Source organism: Mobula hypostoma, chromosome 28, assembly GCF_963921235.1.
Source record: "Mobula hypostoma chromosome 28, sMobHyp1.1, whole genome shotgun sequence".
Lineage (NCBI taxonomy): Eukaryota > Metazoa > Chordata > Chondrichthyes > Myliobatiformes > Myliobatidae > Mobula > Mobula hypostoma.
Genome location: NC_086124.1, coordinates 23,563,463 through 23,580,783, shown reverse-complemented (window position 1 = coordinate 23,580,783; position 17,321 = coordinate 23,563,463). Strand labels below are relative to the sequence as shown.

At 43.7% G+C, this 17,321-nt stretch overlaps 1 protein-coding gene across 1 annotated transcript; it reads left to right on the top strand.

Annotated features, from left to right (window-relative positions):
* The first annotated feature begins 15,891 nt into the window (after window positions 1-15,891).
* LOC134338954 (C3a anaphylatoxin chemotactic receptor-like) lies at window positions 15,892-16,803 on the top strand. The gene has a single exon (XM_063035176.1). It carries the CDS (start codon window positions 15,892-15,894, stop codon window positions 16,801-16,803), a length of 912 nt encoding a protein of 303 aa, XP_062891246.1.
* The last annotated feature ends 518 nt before the right edge of the window (window positions 16,804-17,321 follow it).

Below are 17,321 nucleotides of genomic sequence, written 5' to 3'. Positions count from 1 at the left end.
AATCATGTGTGCTTGATTAACAATTAAATTAAACTATGAAATGTGGATGCAAAGGCTCATGGCGTCGTAGTTAAACATTGGGGGACGTAATTCCAAAGCATGGTCATACTGGAGACAACATCTCAGAGACTCCCTTCGAGGGTCTTCGGCCGAGCGAGAGTGGTGGGGACAGATATGGACCTTTTCCAACGAGAGTATCTTCCCCCTTTGCATCAGGGACCTAGAACGGAGGCTATCGCTCAGGGCGTTCAGAACACAACATGTTGAACAATGAAACACGGGAACTGGTCCTACAGCACAACATTTCTGTGATTAACCCGACCCCAAACTGCGTTAAATCTCTTAAAGTTGCACATCTCTTAATTCCATTCCATTTCAAACACCAGAGGACCAATAGTCCTAGGAGCAGAATGAGGCGATTCAGCCCATGGAGAATATTCCACCAACCCATCATGTCTGATTTATCATCCACCTCAACTACATTCTCTGGTCTACTGTCCATATACTACGACACGTTTCCTTAATAGAGAGCTCAGCAACCTCCTGGGTAGCGGGGTGCATATACATATCTACCAAAAGAGGTGGAAGACGCCCCTTCCCTCCGGTAGCCTGCAGGTCACCATTAGGCACCGTGTAACGCCTGCTTAGATCTCCCGATCAGTGTCACATGAAGCCGTGAGAGCAGGTGGTATGCGTACCGGGTCTATATCACAAATCTTGACTATGCCACCTGTGACGCCAGACAGACAATCTCTGAAGGGCATTGATAATGGCTGGGCTTAACGATCTTGTAAAGATACTGGCCAGAAGAAGGCACACGAACACGACGCCGACTTTCTGGAAGTGAAACTGCGCGTTTCGCGGAGGAAATGCCTATGGAACGCATTAGGCTAGGAATCATTAAAAGAAAGAAGTACAATCGACGTTTCGGGCCGAGACCTTTCGTCAGGACTAACTGAAAGAAGAGTGAGTAAGAGATTTGAAAGTGGTTGAGCCTGCTGAATGTAGTCTACAATGCTGTTGCTTTCAGGGTGTGCGCTCCGTTGTGAAGGATCTTGGGAAATGTATTAAATGAGGACTATTTTAACCACGCATGCTCTATAGCAAATGGGGTACATTTCAGAAATTCACCACGTGGCCTCTTTATATACTTAACTTCTCAAAAATAAAAGGAAATGTTTTGTTATTCACTGCTCACTCACTGAGTAAAATATTGTCTCATGATGTCAACACCTCAACTTCCTCATATTGAGCTTCCTGGAACTACAAACCCAGAGTGTCTCTACCGAGGTGGAGTAACTCCTCTCTTCGGCTCATTCGGAATTAAGACCGCTCCTTTGCGAAATCAGCATCCAATTTCCGCACAAAAAAAAACAACTCCTCAATATCCCTCGAACACCCGAGGAATTCCACCGTCCGTCACTGTTCAGGTCCTGTGCAAGGTTACTCCCGTGTGCTCCAGGGAATTTAACGTCTGAGTGCAAGTATCCAAAACTGTTGAGGACCGGGACGGAGCCGGAGATTCCAGGGAAAGGCGAGATGAAATCCCACGGGATTTACATTAATTTGGAAATGTGGCGAATGATCTTCCTACTTTCAGGAAGATTTTCAGGAGCTAACTCAGTTAGCCAGTGAAGGCAGGACAGTAGGATTGTCAACATGCAATTCAATGAGGAGAACTTCAGAGATTAAAGACTGGGCTTGTTTTCCATGCGGTCGAAGACGTTGACGGATGAAATCACAAAATAAGTTCAGATAACAGATACAGAGATACTGCAGACAGTCAGAATCGCTTTCCCATGGTGGGAGCAACATTGAGAGGAAGGCTTATATTTATCATGAGGTCATGAGGACATGATTATTTTGGTATAGGAGAGTGCAATGCCCTGGTTCATATTTTTACCGTTATTTTGTATGTATTTGATTTTGGCAGTTCTGTGAAAGCAGTTTGCTTTCAGCTTGCTCCGTTTTCAGTTTACATTTGAGTTATTATTGAAGATAAGAGATGAAGAGAAATGCGTACAGTCCAATTAGAATGGTCCAGTTTAAGGGAGACACCTCTGTTGAGGGACACTAAGTTGAGCTTGGGGCTTTTGTTCGAGTCGAGATGACGAAGGAAGATACCAGAGAGAAGAGGTTGCAGGATTCGACCCGGAGCGAGACGGTGATTCGACGAAGCCCGGGGTGAGACTGATTGAGGATCGTTGATTTGGAGAAACTATGAGCTCCAACTTGTGCACATTATCCCTTTTAATTAAAATGAGTCATTTTCTTTTTTTTTGTTATTTTCTTGACGAACTTTTTAGTCAAATTAAGAATCATAAAGATAATCTTTTAATCATATGCGGAGTACTGTCTCTTATTTCGTTGCACTAATTTGTATCAGGGTAACGAATTACAAAGCATCCACACAAACAGGTGTTTGGTGTGGAAGCTCGCTTCAATCTCACGGGTTTAGCGGGGCAGGAGGTTCTCTTCTGGAGACTTACGAAGCCGTGGAAACCATGGTAGATCATACACTATCCACAACACCACAAATCTTGATATCACCTGCATACGTACTAACCTACTCATCCGCGTTTCCCTCCAGTTCATTTATGAACACCACAAATATCTCAATAGAGTTCCTGCGGAATCCACTAATCACAGACGTCCAGCTACAATAGGTCTAGTATCGTCTTTCTGCTCCAGGGAAACCAATTCTGAATCCAAACAGCAAACCCACCATCGATCCCAAGCCTCTTAAATTTTCTGGATAAGCTTCCAATGAGAAAGCATCTCAAGCACCTTATTAAAATCCATGTAGACAACATCCTCAACTCTTCTTTCATGGATAGCCATTGTCAACTCACCGAAAAGCTTACTCAGTTTAGGAAGACATGCCTTGCCCCATACACAACCATGCTGGCTCTCCATAATTTAGCCATTGTTTTCCAAATGCTCATAAATCCCAACCCTAAGAATTCCTTCGAATAACAGCCCTTCCGCTGAAGTGAGACTCAACGGTCTACAGCTTCCAGGTTATTTCTGGTTCCTTTCTTGAATAATGGAACATATTCAAGTCCTCTGAGACCTCGCCTGTGGCTAGACAGGACATGAAGATATGGGTCAAGAGTCTAATAATTACTTACCGTACATCTCTCAATAACTTCGGGTACATCCCATCAAGCCCTAAGGACTGATCCACTTTGATGTTCTTTAAAAGACCCAAGACTACGCCCACCTTTCTCCAGCAATTCCCCCTGGGCAACAATCCAATTGCTTTTACTCGTTTCCTTAATTTGTCTCCGTATCTATTCTTCAATGTCTCAGAAACTGATGATGTTCTGGGATGTTCACTTACAACAGTCTCCAGAGTTTTTACAGCGTTCTGTGGGACGAAACGCCTTTTTAATGAGAGAGGTCAGATTGGATAGATGTGACGGAAGGAGGCACAAACTCAAATAACTATGCGTTGCAACAGTGGTGTGCTGAACAGCATATCTGAACGCACAACTCGTCGAACCTTGAAGTGGATGGGCTACAGTAGAATACTGGCTCTATGTCTACCAAATAAGCGGCTTCTAAGTATGTGTTCTATCGGTGAATTACTGTGTTCTAACCCGTTATCCTTATCCTTTTCGTTGGTGGCCCAAACTGAGTCAGCATACTAAACACAAATGGTCGACTCCTGCCGTCCGTCTCCACAATCATTGTCCGCCCGACTGTGAACCTGTCGCTCGCCCACTTACACTTTCCAGCATTCTGTCAACTACGGACAGGGACGCCCCGCCTTCTGTCTGCGGGGAGGTGTCCCACCTGCAAGAGAATCTGCTCACCCTATCACGAAGTTTGCAGACCCCGCAAATGATCATGACGGGTTTCAAGACCGCATAGGAGAAGGAGTCATACAGGTAAGTGAAGTCAAACAATTCTTCCAGCATAACGGAGCAGAGGTAGTGTTCAAGGGTTCAATGTCCATTTAGGGATCCGATGGCAGAGGGGATGAAGCTGTTCCTGAATGTCTGAGTGTGTGCCTTCAGGCTTCTGTACATCCTACGTGATGTTAACAGAGAGAAAAGTGCATTCCCTGGGTCCTGGATAATGGAAGCTCCCTTTCTAAGACACCGCCTCTTGAAGATCTCCTGTGTGTTTTGTAAGCTAGTACCCAAGATGGAGACGACCTAATTTCTAACCCTCGCAACTTCTTCCGATCCCTACCTAGGACAGAAGGGAGATGAGGAATACAGTCATAAAGAAGTTATACAACAGTCCCATGAAACTTCTAAGGATACGCTTTCATCAATGAAAACTGTATTCAGCATTCCATACAAGGACATGCAATTCTGATAAGAAGTATACACCACTAAACTTCAGTGAGAGCAGATTCCAGAGAAATACAGAAATCATCACTCCAGAAGAAACAGTTAAGTAATGGGAGGCATGAGGCAAAAAGACCATAGGATATAGGAGTGGAATGTGGCTATTTGCCCCATCGAGTCTGTTCCGCCATTTCATGATGACTGATCTTCTTTTTCCTATCAGTCCAGTCTCCCGCTTTCTGGTTGTATACGTTCATGCCCTGACCAATTAAGAATCTGTCAACGACTGCCTTAAATATACATAAAGCCTTGGCGTCCTCCCTGTGGCAAAGAATTCCATAACTTCACCACTCTCTGGCTGAAGAACCGTCCTCATGTCAGTTCAAAAGGAAGCAATATTTTGAGGCTGTGTTCTCTGCCCTTAGACACTCACGCCACAGCAAATACCGATCCCACATCAACTCTGTCAAGGCATTTCAGTATTTTAAACGTTGTTATGTTCTCACTCCTCATTCTTCTTAATTTCAGTGAACACAGTTCCAGAGCCATCAAACGTCCTTCATATGACAAGCCATCTAATTCTGGAAACGGTTTCGTGAACTTCCTTTGAGTCCGCTCCAGTTTCAGCAAATCCTTTCTAAGATAAGCACACAAGTGATGCCTCGCCAGTCCATTATTTAGTCTCAACATTACATCTTTGCTTTTATATTATACTCCTCTTAAAATGAAGGCTAATATCGCATTGGCCTACCCGTCACAGACTCAACCTGCAAATTAACCTTCAGAAAATCCTGCGCAAGGTCTCCCAAATCCCTTTGTGACTGTAATGTTGTGTTTTCTCTCTATTTAGAAAACATTCAATCCTTTGATTTCTTCTACAATAGTGCATGACCATACACTTCCTGACATTGCATTACATGTGCCTCTTCCTTGCCGATCTCCAAAACTGTCTATGTCTTTCTATTGCCTCCCCATTTACTCAAAATGACCTTCGTCCTATCTTTTTCCTATCATCTGCGAAGGTTGCAACAAAGTCATCAATTCCATCTTCCTAATCATTGATATGTGCCATAAAAAGAAGCGGTTCCAACACAGAAGCGGAACATCACGAGGCTCCAGCAGCCGACCAGAAAAAGTTCCTTTTAATCCCACTCTTTGCATCCTCCCAATCAACCACTGATTTTTTGCATACCAGAATCTTTCTTGTAAAACTAGGGGCTCGTGGCTTGCCAAGTAACCTCGTGTGTGGCACCTGATGAAATGACTTCTGAAAATCAATGTACACAACAACGACCGATTCGCCATTGTCTATCCTGCTTATTATCTCTTCAAAGAATTCCAACAGACTTATTAGGCAAGATTATCCCTTGAGGAGACCATGCTGACTAATACTTATTTTAGCATGTGCCTCCAAGTTTCCCAAAACCACATCCTTAACAATCGACTCCAATGTCTTGCCAACCACTGTGGTCAGATTAACTGGCCTTCAATATCCTTTCTTCTGCCTCTCTCCCTTCTTGAAGAGTGGAATGATGTTTGCAATTTTCCAGTCTTACGAACTATTCCAAAATCCAGTGATTGTTGACAGATCATTACTAATGCCTTTACAATCTCCTCAGCCACCTTTTTCTGAACACGGGAGTGTACACGATCTCTTCTAGGTGACTTATGCATGCTCAGACCTTACAGTTTCTCAAGAATCCTTTCTCTAATAATGATAACTTCAGACACTTCATGATCCGTGATACCAAGAACTTACACTGTACGGCTAGTGTCTTCTATAGTGAATACTAATGCAAAATACATAATCATTTCATCCTCCATTTCCTTGTCCCCCATTACTACCTCCCCGGCATTGTTCTGCAGTGGTCCGATATCCAAACTCGCCTCTCTTTAACACTTCATGTATCTGAGGAAATCCTTGATATCCTCGTGAATATTATTGGCTACCTTATTTTATTATTCCATTCTTCCACCTTAATGACTATTCAATTTCCTTTACTTGCTATTCAAAAGCATTCAATCCACTAACGTCCCACCACTTTTTTGCTCTACTGTATGCCCTCTCTCTGGCTTTTATGTTCGTTTTGACTTCCATAGTTTGTCAGGGTTGTGTCATTTTGCCGTTAGAATAAGTCTTCTTCTTTGGAATGTCTATATCCTGTGCCTTCCGAATTGCTTTCAGAAATTCCAGACATTGCTGCTGTGCCGTCATCTCTCCCTGTGATCTTTTCCAATCTATTCTGGACAACTACTCCCTTTTGTCTCTGTAATTTCCTTTACTCCACTCTGATATGATATATCTGATTTTAGCTTCTCTCTCTCAAAGTTCAGGGTGAATTCGATCATATTGTCGTCACTCTCCTCGAAGGATACATTAATCTTCAGTTTTCTAATCGATTCTGGTTCATTGCACAACACCCAGTCCAGAATAGCTGACCCCTGCTCTATAAAAACATCCCATAGCCACTCCAGATGTTCCCTTTTCTGGAATCCCGCACCAACCTGATTTTCCTTCTCTGCCTACATACTGGAATCCCTCATGACTATTGTAACATTCACCTTTTGGAATGCATTTTCTCCCTCCCGTTGTAACTTGTAGACCACGTCCTTACTACTGCTAGGCGGTCTATATGTAACATATATGAGCATCTTTATACCCTTGCAGTTCCTTAGCTCTATCCACATTGACTCAACACCTTTCTACCGCATGTCACCTCTTTCTAATAATTTATATTCTAATTCTTACCAATGGAGCCATGCCGTGCTTTCTCCTTCCTTGCCGTGTCCTTTCGATACATTGGCAATAAGCTCGAATCAGGCGTCCACCTCGATAATAACAGGACGCGAAGTGACCGAGCCGGTCAGAATACACTTTACAAGATGAAACACACACAAAAAGGCTTAAATGACTAACACAACACCTACCCAATTCCACTTTTCTAAACCCTCGGAGCAGAACGGCATCTGGCTCCTCATACAGGCTCGAAGAGCTCGAGGTGGTGAAGCTAGCAGAAGATAGCAGTGAAAGAAGAGAAAACTGCATCAATGAAGAGTCCTGAGTCGTCTTGCATTCCATGGCAAAGCTGTCTGACACCGATCTGTCAAGGACCGTGCAGTGGATTTAGAGAATGTGCTACAAACACCCTAATCCTCAACAGTGATTAGAGGAAACAATACGCACTCTTTTTAGAGGGTTCTTTGTTTGGAAACACCTCCACCCCTGATTTGATCGGAATGGGAAACCCGAGCTGCTGCCAATCTCCAGACGGCAGCAGTTCCGTGGGCGCGGTAACGCTACACGAATGGTATATTGCCTCCCTGCTGCCAGGATGAGGGACGTCTCTAAACCAATACAAGACATTCCCAAAGACGAGGGTGAAACTAAGAAACAAAATCTTCAGGGTGCTAATCTCTGAATTACTACCTGTGTCATGTGCCGGTCATCGTAAGACTAGGAAGAGTTGGCAGATGATTGAGTAACTGATGAACTAGTGTAGGGGGCACGCAACGGCTTAGATTCATCGGTCATTGGGATCTCTTCTGGGGAAGGTAAGGGTCTAATTACACCTAAACCCGCTGTGGTCAAATATCCTTGCGTGGCTGAAAGAAGATTATAGTTGGGAGCGTAATGCCCAAGGATACACAATGTACCGCAAGGACAGGCAGGATGGCAGAGGGTGTGGCGTGGCTATGATGCTGAAAAACTGAAATGGAATCATTAGGAAGAGGTGAAAATGCAAAGGAAGATATTGAATCATTGTCGATAGAGCTAAGAAACTGCAATTGTAAGAAGTCCCTGTCTTGGTCGCTGAGGAATTGTGTAAAAAGTTTAAGGTACAAGAACCCAAAGGAAAAGGTGATCATAATATGATTGAATTTACCCTGAAAAAGGTACGATAAATACAGATTTATCACGTATTACCGCAGAATAAAGGTAATTAGAGTCATGAGGGAGGACTTGGCCGGAATTGATTGGAAAAGAACACTTTGGACGTTGGCAGAACGGCAGTGGCTGTGATGGCATCTTCGGAAGGCACAGCATATGTACATCCCAACAGAACGAAGTATTCTTAAGGCAAAATGAAACATTCGTGGCCATGAAAAGAAGTTAAAACCAGCAAAAGGCCAAACGGTAAACATATAATACAGCAAGGGTCACTGGGAATTCAGAGGATTAGGAAACTTTTAAAAACGAACAGAAGGAAAATAAAAAAGTAATTAAGAACGTGCAGATAAAATACCAGGGCAAGCTGAACAATTATTTTGAAGAGGATACCAAATGTTTCCTAAGGTAAGTAAAGTGTAAAAGAGAGGCAAGAATAGATATTGGGCCGCTGTAAATAGGTGCTGTTGAGGGAGTAATGAGGGACATGGAATTGGTAGGTGACCTGAATATGTATTTTGCATCTGCACTCTCTGTGGAAGACACTAGCATGTTGGGTGTGAATTCAGTATACCTGGAGAAAAGTTCCGGTGAGCATCCAAGGTCTGAGATAGAGCAGTCACCTGGACCAGATAGAGTAATCTCAGAAAGAAACTCCCTCTGCAATGTCCCATCGCACAATGTCCAGCGGAAATAAATCACGAAGCCTCTCTGTCTGCTTTACTTCTCAAAAATAAGAGAAATGTTTTGATCTTCACTGCTCTCTGAGTAAAAAAATTATCTCGTGACCTCAACACTTCAACATTCCACATATTGAGCTTCTTGGAACTTCAAACGCAGAGAGTTTGGACGGCTTTAAAAAGGTGCTGGAGATGTACTAAAGGCGGACGCGGAAACGGCGGACAACCTGAATCGGTATTTTCCATCAATGTTCACTGTGGAAGACACCAGCATGAAGTGTGTGAATTCACTATTCCTCTGGGGAAAGTACTGGGGAACCACAAAGGTCTGAAGGTAAATAAGTCACGTGACCAAATGGGGTTAATTTCAGAAATAAACCAAGTGGACTCTGTATCCACTTCACTTCTCAAAAATAAAGGGAAATGTTTTATTTCATGATGTCAACACCTCAACTTCCTTATATTGAGCTCCCTGGGTCTTCAAACCCAGAGAGTCTCCACCGAGGTGAACTAACTCATCTCTTAGGCTCATTCGGAACCAAGGCCCCATCTTTGCTCAATCACCATCCAAAATTCCGCACAAGACGCAACTCCTCGTTGTACCTCGAGCACTCGAGGAATTCCACCGTCCGTCGCTGTGCAAGTTCTGTTCAAGATACTGCACTTTCGTGCACTCGAGAGAACTTATAGCCTAAGTACAAGTATCCAAAACTGCCAAGGACCGAGGCGGAGCCGGAGATTCCAGGGATAGGTGAGATGCATTTCCACGGGGTTTATATTAATTTGGAAATGTGGCGGCTGATCAAGGATCATCAGCGTGGCTGCGTTGTGGAAGACATCCTGCCTTCCTGCTTTCGGGAGGTTTTTCAGGACAGTATATTCAGTTAGGCAATGAAGGCACGGCAGTGGGATTGTCAATATGCAGTTCAGTGAGGAGAACGTCAGAGGTTACAATGCTGGGTTTGTTTTCCATGCGGCCGAAAGCTGCTTACGGTGACTTAACAAAAGAAAATAAGATCCTAGACACAGAGATGGTGGAGACAGTTAGAATCGCTTTTCCATGGTAGGAGCAAAATTGAGGGTAAGGCTTATATTTATCGTGAGGGGAGACTTAACCGAATATAAGGGATAGGCATTTCAAAGTTTATTTTAACTGTTATTAAATTTAGAGATAAAGCACTGCAACCAGCCCTTCCGTCCCGACAAGACCGTCCACTCAATTACCCAAAAGCGATCAAATAACTTACTGGCGTCTGAAGTTTCTGGGGTTTGAAAAACTTGTCATATGAGGAACATTCCATGATCATGGGCTTCTACTCACTGTAATTCAGAAGAATGGGGGGTGTCTTCAATGAAACTTATCGAATGTTAAACGGCTTCGATTGAGTGGATGAGGAGTAGATGTTTCCTATGGTGAAAGAGACTGAGACGAAACGACACAGCCTCAGAATAGAGGACCGTCCTTTTAGAAGGGAGATTATTTCTAAAGCCAGAGTGGTGATCCTGTGGAATTCATTCCAGCAGGCTGCTGTATATCGATGCATTTTTAAATCAGTGGTTGATAGCTTCTTAATTGATCAGGATATGATGAGGGGGAGGAAAGAGATCGGTGCTGAGAAGGAAAATGCCGGAGCAGATTCCATGGGCCAAATAGCCTAATTCTGCCCCTATATCTTACCGACTCATACTCTTATGTGGGCGGAAACCGGAGCACCCAGAAGAAACCCATGCGTTCTCGGGGCAACTTGTAAACTCCCTGCAGACAGCGGCGTGAATTGAACTCGGTTCGTTGGCGCTGCAGCAGAATTATGCCAATCACTACGCCACCATGTCGTCCATAATGAGTTGACACCTTCAACATGGCTGCCAGGATGGCAAACATCATAGCCAATGACGACGTTTCAGCGATATTTACGCAGGCATATGAATAGATGCAACATACAAGGTCACACTTTAAAAGAGTTGCAAAATTATTGGTGTAAATGAGAAAATCGTAGGTACCGTCTGCTCGGCCAAGGGCCTGTTCCTGCAATGATAGTTGTAGCAATAGTACTAGTAATGTTAGTAATGCTAGTAGTGGAACAGTGGTAGAAGTAGTTTATAAGTTTATGAGAGGCAGAGATAGAGTTGAAAAAAAGTATCTTTTTTCCAGGGTTGAAATGCCCGGGACATGTCTTTAAGGTGAGAGGCTTTAAGATCAAAGGAGATGTAACCAACAGGAATGTGCTGCCTGAGGTAGTGGTGTGGGCAGATACATAGAGATTTTTAAGAGACCTTTGGATGGGCACATGAATATGAGGGAATTGGATATTGTGTCAGCAGCCTGATACGTACCGTTGGCCATGTGACTACTAATTTAGTTGTTTCAGCCCAGTATTGTGGGATATCCCTGCGCCGTATCCCTCCGCATTATACAGTTCTCTACAAACGCCTTAGGCACATACAGTGGTAGGCAAAAGTTTGGGAAACACCCGTCAAAATTTCTGTTACTGTGAATAGCTAAGCGTGTAAAAGTTGACCTGATTTCCAAAAGGCATGAAGATAAAAATGACATATTTCTTTAATATTTTAAGCAAGCTTACTCTTTCATTTCCATGTTTTACAGTTTGAAAATATCATAAAAAGGAAAAGGGCCCTAAGAAGAAGCAAAAATGCAGGAAACCTGCAGGGTCAGTACTTAATAACACCCTCTTTGGCAAGTATCACAGCTTGTAAAGGCTTTCTGTCGCCAGCTACGAGTCTTTCAATTCTTCTTTGGAGCATTTTTGCCCATTCTTCCTTGAAAAAGGCTCCTAGTTGCGTGAGATTCTTGGGCCGTCTTGCATGCACTGCTATTTTGAGGTCTATCTACAGATGTTCCATGATGTTTACGTCGGGGGTTGTGCCAGTAATGGATGTTGATAAGTTTCTGGAAACGTCAACACTGAGGCGTTAGAGGACGCCAGAAGGGTTGAGTTGTTGAGTATTGTTAAAAAGTTGAAACTTACTAAGGTGAAATCGGAATGAGGAGGCCACAGATGCAGAGGACAATAGCGGAGAATTATGTATCTGAGGATGTTTTAAAAATGGAAGAGCTGGAGTTGTTTCCTGATAGTAAACCTAGCGAGTTTGAGCTCCAGTATAATTTAGAAAAATTAAAATTGGAGGAGGCGGAAAAACAGAGGCAGTATGATGCTAGACAAGCAGACAAACAGAGAGAGGATGCAGAAAGACAGAGGGAGTTCGCGATGGAAAAGATAGAGAAATTGAAGCAAGGAGATCTAGTGCTCGACCCTGGCGATAGGTTTAGTGCCAGTCGAGAATTTAAGTTGGTACCTCCATTTGATGAAACTGAAGTTGATAAATATTTCTTGCATTTTGAAATAGTGGCTCAAAATCGAAAGTTTCTGAAAGACAACTGGCCTGTTTCCTTACAAAGTGTGTTAAAGTGTAAAGCCCAACAAGCTTATTCAGCCCTATCACTTAAAGAGACACCTGATTATGAGTTAGTGAAAGAGGCCGTGCTCAAGGCTTATGAGTTGGTTCCGGAAGCTAACAGACAAATATTTAGGAATGTGAGGAAATCTGTGAACCAGACTTATGTGGAATTTGCTTATGTAACGTTTGTATATTTTGATCGCTCTTACAACTCTAAAAATGTAAATGGTGACTTGAACAGCTTGAAAGAGTTGGTTTTGATTGATGAATTCAAAAAGTTTGTCCCTCATGAGATAAAGCCATATTGAGATGAAAAAAGATGCTGCCACTTGGCAGGAATCTGCCAGACTAGCAGATAAGTATGCTTTAACCCACAAGGTTAAGTTTAGCCCGAACAGGAGATTGCAAAAGAGTAACCCGCAGGGTAAGCTAGAAATTAAATCGAGAAAAAAGTAAGGATCAAGGGAAGCAGTTAAAGGAAAAACCTTCCAGTCTTAGTTGTTATTATTGTAAGAAACCTGGTCATATGATGTCTAATTGTTCCATTCTGAAGAAGAAGAAGAAGAAGAAGAAGAAGAAGAAGAAGAAGAAGAAAGAAAAGGAGACAGTCCCGAACGCTTGCATTCAGCAAGTTGAAACGCCTAATAACCCGCAGGGTCCTGCACATTCTGATGAGGCTCAGTTAAAGATTGAGAGGTTTGAACGAGTTATGAAAGGGGTTGATCGTTTCATATTTGATGGGTTTGTGTCCATAACGGAGGAGTCAGCCCCGGTCCCAGTGAGGATCATTCGAGATACTGGGGCTTCTCGGTCCCTTATACTTGACAGTGTTCCAAAGTTTGGTGACGAAACAAATACCGCCGAAGTAAATATTGTTAGAGGTATTGGGAAAGGGACTGTTTCCGTGCCTCTGCATAAAGTGATTTTGAAGTCCGGATTTGTATCAGGTCATGTTAAGATAGGGATACAACCTGAATTACCACTGAAGAATGTTCATTTGTTGCTGGGCAATAACTTTGCAGGGGGTGAAGTTTATCCAGTAGTGCAGCTAACAAGCAAACCTGCCACTGATGATCCATACATGGATTCTGATATTTATCCTGCCCGCGCAATAAAGCGAAGCATGACTAAAAGACCTGCCGACGCCGACAGTTTTGAGCAGTTTGATCCTGATGCCCATGATAGCCAAATTCGAGGTGCAGGTTATGATTGATTAACAAAGACTTTTCTACCCTCTATGTTTCACCAGGATGTAAGTAGTAAGTCTGATGGCAAAGATTTATCTTTGTCCAGCAAGGAATTTATAGCAGAACAGAATCGAGATACTGATATTGTGGCTTTAAAAGAAATAGCTCTCTCAGATGATGAGATTCAGAATGTTCCACTAGGTTATTATCTCCAAGGACGGGGTGCTCATGAGGAAGTAGAGACCAGCTACTGTGCCTGTGAGTGAGGACTGGGCAATTGTTCATCAAGTTGTGGTCCGAAAGTTTATAGGACTGAAATTTTAAACATGGCCCATAGTATGCCTTTACATGGATATTTTAAAGTGAATAAAACTGTGAACAGGATTATGAAGGAATTTTACTGGCCTAATTTAAGGAAATAATTTGTGACCTTTTGCAGGACCTGTCACACTGGTCAAGTTGTCGGTAACCCTAAACAGGCCATCCCAGTGCCCCACTTCGGCCGATACCTGCTTTTGCAGAACCTTTCTCCAGAGTCATAGTGGAATGTGTTGGCTCATTGCCAAAGACTGCAGCTGGCCAGCAGTATTTGTTAACCATTATGTGCACTGCATCTACTTTTCCAGAAGCGATCCCTCTCAGGGATATGAAGGCTAAAACTGTGGTGAGAGCTCCTGTTAGGATTTTTACTTTGGTTGGTCTGACCAAAGAGAGTCAATCTGACCAAGGCAGTAATTGTACATCAGGATTATTCCAGCACACCGTTTATATACTGGGAGCTAACCAAATTAGATCGTCTGCACATCAACTGGAATCCCGAAGAGTTTTGGAGAGATTCCATTTCACCCTTAAGAAAATGATTATGAAATACTGTATTGAGAATGAAAAGGACTGGGATAAGGAGGTACATTTGCTCCTGTTTGCCGTAAGGGATACAGTACAGGAGTAGTTGGGGTTTAGTCCATTTGAACTCGTATTTGGTACAAAGCGAGAGGACCTTTCACCGTGCTCAGAGAACAGTGGTCTGATAAGGAGGTCCATGTCAACTTGTTGAGTTATGTTTTGGATTTCAAGGATAGACTCAACAGAGTTTGTAATCTTGCAAAACAGAACCTACAAAGTTCTGAAAATAAAGTGCAGGTCTGGTATGATAAATGAGCCCAAGAACAGACATATCAGGTAGGAGACAAAGTGCTGGTGCTGTTTCCAATATTAACCAACGCGCTTCCATTAAAGTTTAGTCGGCCGTGCTGAATAATCTCCAGAATTGATTCTTTGAATTATGTTATTAAAACAACCGACTGCAGAAAGCTCACTCTATTCGTACACATCAATATGATAAAACGTTATTATGACTCAGAAACATTACCTGTGAGTACTGGTGTGAGAACACACGAAACTGGAGAGCTTGAGAAAGCAGTAATTGACATGTCAGGAAACTTTTAACAAGCCAAACATAGTCTCAGTGTGGCTCATGAATTCCGTTATCTTCGAAAACATTGATACCAAAATAAGCCATCTGGAACCGGAGCAGCAAAAGCAATTGAAATGATTACTTCCTGAATATCAGCATTTATTTCCCGATGTGCCCAAACAAACCACCGCCGCTGTGCATAACGTGCATGTAGATCAAGCTGCCCCAGTTAAACAACACCCCTACCGAATGAACATAGAAAATGGTAAATTAGCTGAGCAAGAGATCGAATATATGCTGGGAAATTGTATTATTAGGCCGTCAACATCTGATTGGGCTTCACCTTGTGTTATCGTGCCCAAGCCTGACGGTAGTGTGAGATTTTGTACCGATTATAAGAAAGTAAACGCAGCGACAAAACAGATGCTTCCCCTATGCCTAGGGTGCATGATTGTATTGTTAAGGTTCGAAAGGCTAAATTCCTTACGAAGATTGGCCTGTTAAAAGGGTAGAGGTGTGTTCCATTAACCGAGAGAGTCAGGGAAATCACTGTGTTTGTAACACCTTCTGGACTGTATGAGTATAACATTTTACACTTTGGAATGAAAAAATACGCCAGGAGTGTTCCAGAGAATGCTTAATTCTGTGAATCAAGGGTTAGAAAATACGGATGCCGATATTGAAGGTTTAGTCCTATAGAGTGACACGTGGGAAGGATATATCTCAGCAGTAGGAGGCTAAAACACGAGCAGCCACCACACGGTATTTGACAGTTCTGGGCGGTCATGGTCCAGTAGCAAGTACTGAAAGAAGATCGTGGTCGCTGCGCTGCAGCAGACTTACTCCGCCATCACTGCCATAATATGTGTCCTGATTCTGTTCCGTGTCGCCTCCTTCCTTCTTCGTTCTGCCCTTCCCTCCTCAATAGTTCTTCGCTCAATTCTTCACCACTCTAACTTCCACAATTTTTCCACCACCAGACCGATCAAAGTCGCTCTCCGAGGGAATGTGTAATTCGGCGCCCACTGGGAATCTCACCGACTGCAATTTTACCGTCGTTAGAGTCAGAATGGAGTGGGGAGCACCTTCCGTCATGTCAATGGTCATCTTCACTCTGACCTTCCTACTGGGCGTCCCGGGTAACGGCGCAGTCATCTGGGTGACGGGCTTCAAGATGAAGCGTAACGTCCACACTGTGTGCTTCCTGAACCTGGCTGTGGCTGACCTGACGTTTTGTTTGTTTCTTCCCTTCCTCATGGCCGACACCGCCCAGCTCCGAGTTTCCGAATCGCTTTCGGTATTTATCAGATCCATTATATTCCTAAACGTTTTCGCCAGCATATATCAGTTATGCCTGATCAGCATCTATCGCTGCCTGGCTATTTTACGGCCCATCTGGTTCCAGCAACATCTGAGCTTCGCTAGGGTACGTGCGACCTGCTTCATGGTCTGGGTCATAGCCATCGCCATGTGCCTGCCATTATTCTTTCCTCAGTATCTTTCCGAGCATATCATAATTTGGACCGTCTTCATCTTCGGCCTCCCCTTTGCAATTATGATCACTTGCTACGCCCTCGTTGGCTGGAGGCTTCACGGGGACAGGTTCGCTAATGTCAGGAAGCCCATACGCCTGATCGTGACCTCGGTCGCCGCCTTTGTGATGTGCTGTCTCCCCGTCACTCTCTGCACCCTCCTGAGAAACTTCTCCCATAGTGTTTCTCGGGACTGGCTCATATTCACTGAAGCCCTGGCCTCGTTCAACAGCTCCCTCAACCCTTTTGTCTACGTCTTCGCCAGCAGCGACTTCCGTCAGGTCTTCAGGCGCTCCCTGTTTGCCTCGCTCCAGCTGGCCTTCACCGAGCATGAGCTAAAGGGTGAGACCCAGAACCGCAATCCCACCTCAAATACGAATGTCTGATACAATACCTCGGGGGTCCTCAGCCGACCAATATCTCCGGACCACAGACGCAGTGGACGGTCGGCTGCAAATATGGTCAGCACTGGAGGCTTTCCTGCACGCTTATTCCAATCTCTTAGAACATAGAGCTTAGAACGGTACACCTCAGGGACAGGCCATTCGGCCTACTATTGTCGGATCAATTAAATCAGTAAATTAATGGCCAATTAATCTAATCCTCTCTGAATACGCAATGTCCATATCCTTCCATTTAGCTCATTTCGCCGCTATAAACATCCTTTAAAAGTCTCTAAGCTATCTGTCTTTACCATGATCCCAGGCAGCATATACGAAGCACTCACCACTCTCTGTGTAAACTACTTGCCGCTTACATCTCCCTTGGAATTGCACCCCTCCTCTTAAATGCATGCCCTCTGGTGTTAGACGTTTCAACCTTGGGTAAAATATACTGTTGGTCTGTGCCTTTCATAACCAACCAAAACTCAATCAGGTTTCACTTCGTTTTTGGCTGGTCCAGT

What these genes read in the sequence shown, in the direction of transcription:
- LOC134338954 (XM_063035176.1), top strand. Translation starts at nt 15,892, where the DNA reads ATGTGTAATTCGGCGCCCACTGGGAATCTCACCGACTGCAATTTTACC.